The sequence below is a fragment of the Pezoporus flaviventris genome, unplaced genomic scaffold (genome assembly GCF_033815535.1).
Source record: "Pezoporus flaviventris isolate CSIRO_AGI_PZ_B2104156 unplaced genomic scaffold, CSIRO_AGI_Pfla_v1 ptg000012l, whole genome shotgun sequence".
In the NCBI taxonomy this organism is placed as follows: domain Eukaryota; kingdom Metazoa; phylum Chordata; class Aves; order Psittaciformes; family Psittacidae; genus Pezoporus; species Pezoporus flaviventris.
The window spans coordinates 759,243-769,683 of record NW_026892560.1 but is presented as its reverse complement, the minus strand read 5'-3'; the positions used below and the strand labels follow the sequence as shown (position 1 = coordinate 769,683).

The 10,441-nt window shown below is 59.2% G+C and overlaps 1 protein-coding gene across 1 annotated transcript; it reads right to left on the bottom strand.

The window, feature by feature from the left end:
* Nucleotides 1–336: 336 nt before the first annotated feature.
* GCHFR (GTP cyclohydrolase I feedback regulator) lies at nt 337–8,356 on the bottom strand. The gene is made up of 3 exons (XM_061451010.1): nt 8,208–8,356; nt 6,446–6,540; nt 337–1,177 (listed from the first exon to the last, which is right to left on the bottom strand). Exons 1-3 carry the CDS (start codon nt 8,340–8,342, stop codon nt 1,054–1,056), a joined length of 354 nt encoding a protein of 117 aa, XP_061306994.1. The 5' UTR covers nt 8,343–8,356; the 3' UTR covers nt 337–1,053.
* Between the last annotated feature and the right edge of the window lie 2,085 nt (nt 8,357–10,441).

Sequence of the window (10,441 nt, the reverse complement as noted above, 5' to 3'; positions counted from 1 at the left end):
AGATGAGCTCTTAGGCAGAAGCTCTTCCCTGGGAGGGTGCTGAGGCGCTGGCACAGGGTGCCCAGAGAAGCTGTGGCTGCCCCATCCCTGGCAGTGCTCAAGGCCAGGTTGGACACAGGGGCTTGGAGCAAGCTGCTCCAGTGGAAGGGGTTGGGGTTGGAGCTGGAGGAGCTTTAGGGACCCTTCCAACCCAAACCAGGCTGGGATTCTATGGACAGAAACTCAGTCACTGCAGCCGAGCCAGAGGTGGGATGGAGATGGCTGTGTGTAAGTGGAGCTCTCCTGCAGGAGCCTTTGGCAACAACTGTTTGAAACAACCCACAGGAAGACATTGGCCTCTTCAGAGAAATGGTTTATTGGTGGTACCCCTTCGGCAGGATTGATACAGTCCCAAACCATCCAGCACTGCTGCTAGGGAGACAGACCTGTACCTGAAGTGTTCATGAGACCTTTCTGTGCTGCTCTAAGGCTATTTCAGGAATGATGTGTAACACTCAGATGGCCATCGATGCACTTGATGGTGCTCCTGACCACAACCCCACGTGGGACGGAAACCGCCCTGCTCCCCAAGAAGGGATGCTCAGGGAGCACTGTGTAGGTTCTGCTGTTCCTGCTCATGTTTTGGGGATGAGCTGGTTTGCTACCCAGGTTTGGCTGCATCTATGGCCTGGGAGAAGACATGCCCTGACCTCAGCTCAGCCCTGAGGAGCAGACAGGTCTGTATTAAGCTCCCTCCAGTGCATGCTAAAGAGGGCATGATTAAAATGTGAAAAGATGATGGTGTTAGCCAGGCTGCCATTGAGCTCAATGCAGAGATGGAGCCAGCTCTGTGGGCTGATTGCACTGGGCTGGGCTCACCTGCCCCTCGCCTTGCCTAATGGCAGGGGTGGCAAGGTCCCCTTGGGTCTCGTTTTGCCTCTCACTGCTCCTCCCCTGCGCCCGAGTGCCTGGAGTCTGGGACAGAAGGGAATGAAGGGGAATGTTTGCCGTCAGTCCTGGGCGAGATGAGCCCCAGCAGGCTGTGCCCCAGGAGCAGCGCCGGAGTCTTCCCCGCTAGTCCTTGTGGAGGCACCAGACCAGGGTCTGCCCCACGCCGGTCATGCTCACCACGCGGTAGCCGCGGCTCTCCAGCTTGTTGAGGACGACGCGCGGTGCATCGTTCACGTAGTACTCCCAGCTGCAGCAGGGGAGGGGGAGAAACCACATCAGGGGAGGCTTCCCTTGTGGCAGGGACTGCCAAACCCACGGCCAGCTGTAGGACTGAGCTGCCCATCATCTGCACGATGCAGTGTTGGGGTTAACCCGATGGGGAAGGTCAGCCCCCTGAGGCTGCCACCCAAGGGGAAAGCGTGTCCGAGGTGGAAGGGTGACGTTAAACTGAGATGTATTTTGGAGACCAAAGCCTTGCACTGCTCCGTTAAGTGGGCTGGAAGTGCACCAGAGAGGGTTCACGAGTGTTCACAGCGAGGAATTCATGGAAAAAGAGGATAAACTTGGCAAAGTGGGAAAGAAACCCCAGTGTTCTGCCTGCGACTTGGGTGGTTTTGAGAGCCTGTGCCTGAAATTTGAGGACTGGGTCGGAGCAATCCCAGGCCCAGCTACAGGTTGGGCAGAGAAGAGATTCAGAGCAGCCCAAGGAGAAGGACTTGGGGGTGTTGGTTGATGAGAAAATGAACATGAGCCGGCTTCAGTGTGCGCTCACAGCCCAGAAACCAACCGTGTCCTGGGCTGCATCCAAAGCAGCGTGACCAGCAGGTCCAAGGAGGTGATCCTGCCCCTCTGCTCTGCTCTCCTGAGACCTCACCTGGAGCATTGTATGCAGTTCTGGGGTCCTCAACATAAAAAGGACATGGAACTGTTGGAACAAGTCCAGAGGAGGCCACGAGGATGCTCAGGGGCTGGAGCACCTCCTGTATGAAGACAGGCTGAGAAAGTTGGGGCTGTTCAGCCTGGAGAAGAGAAGGCTGCGGGGAGACCTCAGAGCAGCTTCCAGTGTCTGAAGGGGGCCTATAGGGATGCTGGGGAGGGACTCTTCATTAGGGACTGCAGTGACAGGACAAGGGGTAACGGGTTCAAACTGAAACAGGGGAAGTTTAGATTGGATCTAAGGAGGAAATTCTTTCCTGTGAGGGTGCTGAGGCACTGGAATGGGTTGCCCAGGGAGGTTGTGAATGCTCCATCCCTGGCAGTGTTCAAGGCCAGGTTGGATGAGGCCTTGGGTGCCATGGTTTAGTGTGAGGTGTCCCTGCCCATGGCAGGGGGGTTGGAACTGGATGATCTTAAGGTCCTTTCCAACCCTGACTATTCTATGACTGGGGAGGAGTGCTGCCTTCAGCCAGGCCTTTGAAAAGCAGGAATCCTCAGCCCTCCGCTGAGCTGCCAGATAGGAGGAGCTGGAGCTGCTCAGCCCCTGCAGTTCGGAGCAAGGAGGAAGCAGCGCTCAGGATCCTTGTCCAGGTTTTGCTTCTCTGGGGTTGTGCTGGCTCCAGGTGTTTGGAGCAGGAGCTGCCTTCCCCTCTGCCTGCTCCCGAGGCCGCTGCTCCACAGGTTTGAGGGCACTGGGGCTGCACCATCCAGCAAGTGGGACTGCAGGAGAGCAGAGCATGGGCACAAACCAGGCTGCGGTGGGGAAGAAGCGGCAGAGCCGAAGCAGCCAGTGTGACCTTCAGGGCTGGAGCCGGCAGCCTTCCTGCTCCTCCAACCATGGCTGGGTGCGGGATTCGAGCAGATGGGGTAAGGTTCAGGATAATGTAGCTCTTCCCTGACTCACTGTGCCAGATAAGCTGATAATGATGGGCTGCAGCAGCATTGGAGAGCTTGTTTGGGCACCTTAAAGCCCTCCACCAATTTTCATACCAATAACAACACAAAAAGACCCAAAAGCATTCCCAAAGTGGCTGCTGCTGGGATTAAAAAACATTAAGGACGGTGCCGAGTCCTTTTAAAGCATGAAATAGCACCAAGATGTGAGAGGTTTCTTTTTTAGCCTCTCGGGACAGACTGTACTTTGCTGTAATTACAGATGTGGTGAAGAGATAATGGGTATTATTACAAGTGCCTTTGAAGTCAGTGCTTTCTCCAGCAGCCTTGCCACATACCCTTCGGATTCACGTGGTAAATATGATCCCCATTATGCAGAGGCAGGCACGGGGCCGGGTTGTTTGGTACCTGTGGGAGCTACAGAAGGGGGTGACTGAGCTAAAAGCAGAAGGAAGCAGAGCTGCTCAGGGCTTTAAGCACAGCTCTGCAATGAGGGACACAAGGACTGCACGTGGTGAGCATCGTGCGTGCTGCCGTCTCCATGTGGCTGGGGATGGAGCAGCTGGGAACATCTGCAGAGCCCTTCACCCCAGCTGAATGCCAGCAGGGAAGGGAGGAGTCACCCCAGCTTGGAGAGGACTCAGCCCCTGCACATCCCTGGAATCATAGCATCAACCGGGTTGGGAACGACCTCCAAGATGTTCAAGTCCATCCATCCTTGAGCATGTTGCCCCCCTGCCCTCCAGATGTGCCAGAACCGGAGACAGGATGAGTGTGCACGGGGTGGGATTGATGGGCAGGAGCATCCTCCGTGCTACACTGAAGCACCACTAGGTGCTTTAGACCTCAACTCCCAGATGCAGGTAATGAATAAGGAGCTGCCTTTCATCTAAGATCAAACAGCACCCGTAACGTTTCTAATCACAGCAGACTGAGTGGTAAATTCAGTCTAAGTGCAGGATGGTTGACTGAGTGTGTATGAAAGATGGAAAGGGGAGACCTGAGAGCAGCTTCAGTGCCTAAAGGGGCTGCAGGAAACCTGGAGAGGGGCTTGGGACAAGGGATGGAGGGACAGGCCAAGGGGAATGGCTTGAACCTGCCCGAGGGGAGACTGAGCTGAGCTCTTAGGCAGAAGCTCTTCCCTGGGAGGGTGCTGAGGCGCTGGCACAGGGTGCCCAGAGAAGCTGTGGCTGCCCCATCCCTGGCAGTGCTCAAGGCCAGGTTGGACACAGGGGCTTGGAGCAAGCTGCTCCAGTGGAAGGGGTCCCTGCCCGTGGCAGGGGTTGGAGCTGGAGGAGCTTTAAGGTCCCTTCCAACACAAACCAGGCTGGGGTTCTGTGAGATGCTGGGGATGGTGCCTGGATCCATCCCCTTCCCTGCAGCAGCCGGGGCTCAGGTACTCGATCCCTGGCCCTGGGCAGGCTGGGGCAGAGCCCGGCTGCCCCGTGCTGAAGCCCGGCTGCCCTCAGGGTGACCAAGTGCCACTTGCTGGGGCAGAGCCGCACAACCGGATCCCGCCCATTAGAGGGAAGCTCCCCCTTGGTAGAGGCAATCACGGGCCTCGCTCCTGCACTGCGGGGCCCCAGCGGGGCCTCGCTGCTGCGGGCTTTTCCTTCCGGCTCCCTCCGAGGTCAGGTTCGGGGCTCTGGGGCTCAGGGTGCTGCAGGCGGGGCGAGCTCCGCAGCGTCCCGTAGCCGGGTGCGCTGTGAGTGCAGCGCCGCAGGCAGGGGATGGGGAATCCCGCTGGGATGTGGCCCCGGAGCAGGAGCAGGAGCTGGGACCCGCAGCAGGGAGGCGGCAGCAGCCGCATTCCAGCCGCGTTGCTTCCTCCCCCCTCCGTTGCCCAAGCACTGGATGCGAGACGCGCAGTGGGGATGCTGCAGTTACCCTGGACAGCACAGCCGGGGCGGGAGCGAGCTCGGGATGCTCCGGGGCGGGAGGGAGCTCGGGAAGGAGCAGAGTGCACCGGGGGAAGCTCGGGTCCTGTCTCCCAGACAAGCAAATCGCGGCGTTCAGCTGGAAGCGTTTCATCCGTCTTGGCCTTTCTTTTCCATCCCAGCCCCAGGCTTCCTGCCCTCTCCCAGGAGCCAGCACCACTTCTTCCCTCTTGGAGCCTCTTTTCCTGCCCCAGGTCTCCCTTCTCCCATTGGCAGCCTCCCAGCCCTGGGCAGGCAGCAGCACGAAGCTGCCACCGCTCCCGATCTCCGGCCACACGCAGGGTTGGGAATAGGAGCGTGGGGATGGCTCAGGCCAGGAACCCATCCCGAGCCCTTCCATGGGGAGTGGATGAGCCCGGGGCTGCCTTTGGAAGGGGTCTCTCTAACCGAGGCCTTTGGCTGTTATTTATTATCTCCTCTTCCTCTGACCCCCCCCCCCAACACTGCTTTCAGTGTTGCAGGACCCAAGGATCCCACCTCGGCTGGGCTTTCCCAGCTCCAGGAACACCGAGAGCGAGAGCCTTGTTCCTTGGGAGCAGAGCCCAGCCCCTCCTGGCTCCATCCTCCTCTCAGGCACTTGGAGGCAGCCATCAGGTCCCCCCTGAGCCTTCTCTTCTCCACACTGAACCCCCCAGCTCCCTCAGCCCTTCCCCATCACACTTGGGCTCCAGGCCCTGCGCCAGCGCCGTTGGGACCACACAGGCCAAAGGGTCGGATCTGATGGGGGGATCTGATGGGGACTGGCTCAGATGCTTTGTAATGGGGAGAAACCCAAAACGGCCCTGGGGAGCGGGATGGGATGGGATGGGATGGGATGGGGTAGGATGGGATGCAGGGAAGGGTGGCAGGTGGCTGGCAGCAAAACAGCCACGGCCAGAGCAAGGCTGGGGTGGGCACTGCTGGCCTCTGAGCGCCTCGGGCTGGGAATGAGCCTGTGGATGTCTGTGTTTCAGGGACCAGATGAAGTTACCCAGGAAGATTCAGGTGCTCCCTGCAGCTGCTTGACTGCATCCCAGGGTGTGAGGGGGAGGGAGGCAGGGAGGCCCTGAAACGGGGTCAGAGCAAGGGAAAAGAGAGAATAAATGAAATATCAGGGTTTCCTTGGGCGAGCGTTAACAGGCAGGAGCAGGGACACGTCTGGGCCCCATCAGCATCGAATCAGTTTGGGATTCAGTGTGCCCCATCAGCATCGAATCAGTTTGGGATTCAGTGTGCCCCATCAGCATCGAATCAGTTTGGGATTCAGTGTGCCCCATCAGCATCGAATCAGTTTGGGATTCAGTGTGTCCCATCAGCATCGAATCAGTTCGGGATTCAGTGTGCCCCATCAGCATCGAATCAGTTTGGGATTCAGTGTGCCCCATCAGCATCGAATCAGTTCGGGATTCAGTGTGCCCCATCAGCATCGAATCAGTTCGGGATTCAGTGTGCCCCATCAGCATCGAATTAGTTTGGGATTCAGTGTGTCCCATCAGCATCGAATCAGTTTGGGATTCAGTGTGCCCCATCAGCATCAAATCAGTTTGGGATTCAGTGTGCCCCATCAGCATCGAATCAGTTTGGGATTCAGTGTGCCCCATCAGCATCAAATCAGTTTGGGATTCAGTGTGCCCCATCAGCATCGAATCAGTTCGGGATTCAGTGTGCCCCATCAGCATCGAATCAGTTTGGGATTCAGTGTGCCATGGGGGGTGTTCTCAGGGGCAATAAGGAGCAGGGAGTGTGGAACGTGGCAGAGGGGGACTTACAAGTGGTTCCCCAGCATGTTCCTCTTCGTGGCCCCCAGGAAGCTCATCAGGTCGGGATCCGAATGCTCATCGCCCACCATGGTGGGGCCCACCTCCTGCAGGAAAGCAGCAGAGCTGGTGAGCGACGTGCGGGTCAGGGAGCTCCCCACTGCTCCCCAGGACAGTGCCGGGAGGAGCTTTACTGGGACGGGGATTGCTGGGGCCACCTTCCTGCCCCAGGAGAGGGCCTGGGGTGGCTTTGACCCCTGAGGGAACCCACTGGGGACAGTCCATGGGACAGCAACAAGGGACAAAATCGGCAAATCCGCTGCTGTGACAGCCCCGGTTAGGGATTGCCACGGAACCCAGCCTGCTTTGGGTTGGGAGGGACCTCAAAGCTCCTCCAGCTCCAACCCCAGCCCCTTCCACCGGAGCAGCTTGCTCCAAGCCCTGTGTCCAACCTGGCCTTAACACTGCCAGGGATGGGGCAGCCACAGCTTCTCTGGGCACCCTGTGCCAGCGCCTCAGCACCCTCCCAGGGAAGAGCTTCTGCCTAAGAGCTCAGCTCAGTCTCCCCTCAGGCAGGTTCAAGCCATTCCCCTTGGCCTGTCCCTACATCCCTTGTCCCAAGCCCCTCTCCAGCTTTCCTGCAGCCCCTTCAGGCACTGGAGCTGCTCTCAGGTCTCCCCTTCAGGAGCCTTCTCTTGTCCAGGCTGCCCCAGCCCAGCTCTCTCAGCCTGGCTCCATGGCAGAGCTGCTCCAGCCCTCGCAGCACCCCTGTGGCTCTCTGGAGCTGCACAAGCCCAGGTGCGTTCCACTGCTGGGAGCACTGGAAAAGGCCCTGGAGCAGAGGAAGAGGCTGCGAACCCCCGGCAGAGGTGCCATGTGGTGCTGCCGGGGCAAGGCAGCCCAGCCCAGCCCCTGCCAAGCCCTTTGTGCTTTTTGAAGCCATGGCTCCAATCCAAGGCTCTGCTGGGGATATTTGCTGTGCCCGGCTGAAGCGCAGCTTCCAAAGCCTCCAGTGGGGATCATGCTGAGCTCTGCTGGCCCAGCTACCCTCCTGCACACTCTTCCCTAAGGTTCGATGGCCCCCAACCAAGCGGAGCTTCCTCTGTCTCTGTAGTCACTTCATGGACGTGTATGGTGCCAAACACTGCTGCCAATGGATGCTTCAGTGCTGCAGCATCCCCCTCGCACCCAAGTCCCTGCTCTTTGAGCTGTGTAACAGAACATCTTCCCTCTCTCCCCACCCCGTCCCTCACCCAGCTCCCACTCTCCAGTCCGTTTGCTTTGCCCACCGTTACCCCCTTCCTCCCACAAAACCACATCACCCGCGTTCAGCTTTCAGCCCCTTCGCGTTGGGCTCTCGGGACCCCCCCGGGCAAGGGGCGGCTGTCGGCTCCCGCAGCCCTGCAGGACATCCCGGCGGCACCCACCACCCAGGAGCGGTTCCTTTATACGGATCACAGAGGCTGAAGGGCTGCGCCCTCAGCGCAGCGCTCGGACCGGAGCTCCGCGGCCGCTCCCGGGCCCCTGCACCGAGTTCCCGAGGTGCGATCTCGCTGCGCAGCACGGACGGGGCTTCCGCGGCGGCGGGCACCGGGCGCTCCGCATCGCCCCGCACCCTTCACGAGCACGGGGGGGGGGGGGGGGCGGTTGGGGCACCCTGGTCCTGCGGGCACCGGGGTCGGGGCATCACCCCCCGGCACCCCGGGGCTGCGGTCCCCGCCGCTCTCGGGGGGCTCAGCGCGGCCGCCCCGTCCCGTGCGGGGCCCGCACTCACCAAGCGGATCTGCGTGCTGATGAGGACGTACGGCATCCTGCCGCTGCTCCCGCTGCTCCCGCCGCCGCCCCGGGGGGGGCCGTGCCCGGGGCCGCCCCCAGCGTCCCGCCCCGCAGAGCCACCGCCCCCGGGCATGGTTAAAGCGGGGCCCGGGCGTGGCGGAGCCTCCCCCCGAGGGCTCAAGGGGCTTGGGGACCCCTTTATGGTACCGTCGGGGGTGGGAGGGGAGAGCAGCCGGGAGGTGATGGGCAGATGGTGATGGACACGGGGACGGGACCAGAGGTGATGGGCAGGGGGTGATGGACACGGGGACGGGACCAGAGGTGATGGGCAGGGAAACGGGGCAGGTGATGATGGACAGGAAGGTGATGGGTCACAAGATAACGGACTGGAAGACAACTGACAGGGAGGTGGAGGACAGGAGATGATGGACAAGATGATGGGCAGGAGAGGGTGGACAGGGAGACAAAGGACCAGACGGCAGCGAACAGGGAAATAATGGACAATGGACACGGAGGACTGGGAAATGAATGACAGGGAGATAAAGGACTGGGAAATGATGGAGAGGGACATGAAGGCTGGGAGATGATGGACCAGGGGCCAGGCAGGAGCCCTGCACCCTGCAGAACACCCCAGATCCCACCCCAGGGTCCTTTCCAAACACCCCCCTGAAGCAGAGGCTTGGCATAACCAGCATACTGGGGGGAAAGTCCCTTTCTCCAGGGGCTGTTGAGCTTTAATCTGGGAACACTGGGTGCTAAATCCCTTCAAAATTGGAGTTGAAGCTCAGCTGAGGCGGGGGGCAGGGAGAGGTGCTTCCTCTGTAGGTGCTGAGGCAGTAATTCACCCCTCAGCACCCACCTTTGCAGCTTGAGAAGTGTCTATAAATCAAAGCCTATTGCCATCAATAGCAGATAATGGTCCTGGGGCCTCCAGACGCGAGCAGGAGCCTCGCCAGGCAGCTCCCCAGAAGCTATGAGCAAGCCGGAATCAGGGGCTAATTCTGCTGTTAATGGTGGGAAGTAAATGACCACAGGAGAAAGCAGGAGAAGGATGTTCCCGGGTGGAACAGGCTCTTCCCATGGGACCGGGGCCAGGCTCTCTGTGCTCCCCAGCTACTGATTAACTCCAGCAGGGAGCAAACAGACATGTTGGCTCCTGGGCTAAAGGGGACGCTCAAAGCCAAACCTCACTCCCCACTGCTATTAATGTTGGTATGAGCTTGTTTGTTGGGTTTGGTGTGATCAGGGGAACAACCAGCCCAGGCTGATGGCATCACCTTCCTCAAACGCGCCCCGGATATCCCATGTATTCATCATGAGCTGGGAGGGATGCCTAGTGCCGTGGGTTAAACATCGGCTCATTTGGATCATTGCCATCCTAAGGAGGGTTTTCCCCAATCCCTGCTGCCAGAACAGCCCAAATATTTACTCGTAGCTCTTGTTTTCCAGTGTAAACCCACGTTTGGCTTCTGGTGCAACCACTGAACATGATGCTGACTGACCCATGCACAGGAAACGCCGCCTCCTGCGCAGTTCACCTGGGTTCTGATGGATTCCAACGTGATCCCAACATCCACAACCCCTTTGGATCCCCCCGGGCAGCCTCACTGCGAATCCCAGTGCTGCAGAAGAGCACACGGGTACAGCATCCAGAGCCTTCGCTCTGTCCATAAATGACACTCACTAACGGGCAGCGTGCCCAGCTCCTGCTCCAGAGCGGAGGTGGAAGCAGGAGCTGCCACAGAACTTCAGTATTGAATTTTCCGGTGAGATTCCGGGATCCGGGAGGCAGCCGGAGCCCTGCGGCGGCGTGCAAAGGAGCTGCAAAGCACAGAGCAGAGCACCCCAGTGGTACCATCCATCATCCCAAAGCGAGTTACTGCCCTTCAGCGCTGGCTCCGACCAGGCTACAGCCCGAAACAGGGACCAGGAGAGCTGCTGCTTGGGATCACTGCCAGTAACTGGCGTAGAAGAAAGCAAAAGGTCATTTGGCTCTGCAGAAATCATCACCCTCATCCCAGCCTTATGAGAGGCAAGTGGGGTTTGAAGAGCTTCCTTCTGCCTCTGACACGTTTTGGGGCAACACATCATCAGATATCATGGGAACATCACACCCAGTGGGGGTTTCTGCCCCTTCTACCCCCGGCACGTGGCTCTTTTCTGCTGGTATAAACGGGTTAAAGGGAAAAACTCCTGCTTTTCCCAGGGATTATTCCTTGCCAAAGTCCATTG

What these genes read in the sequence shown, in the direction of transcription:
- GCHFR (XM_061451010.1), bottom strand. Translation starts at nt 8,342, where the DNA reads ATGCCCGGGGGCGGTGGCTCTGCGGGGCGGGACGCTGGGGGCGGCCCC. An exon ending in TCAGCACGCAGATCCGCTTG is followed by an intron (nt 6,541 to 8,207) that starts GTGAGTGCGGGC and finishes GCTTTCCTGCAG; the next exon opens with GAGGTGGGCCCCACCATGGT. An exon ending in AACATGCTGGGGAACCACTT is followed by an intron (nt 1,178 to 6,445) that starts GTAAGTCCCCCT and finishes CCCCTGCTGCAG; the next exon opens with CTGGGAGTACTACGTGAACG.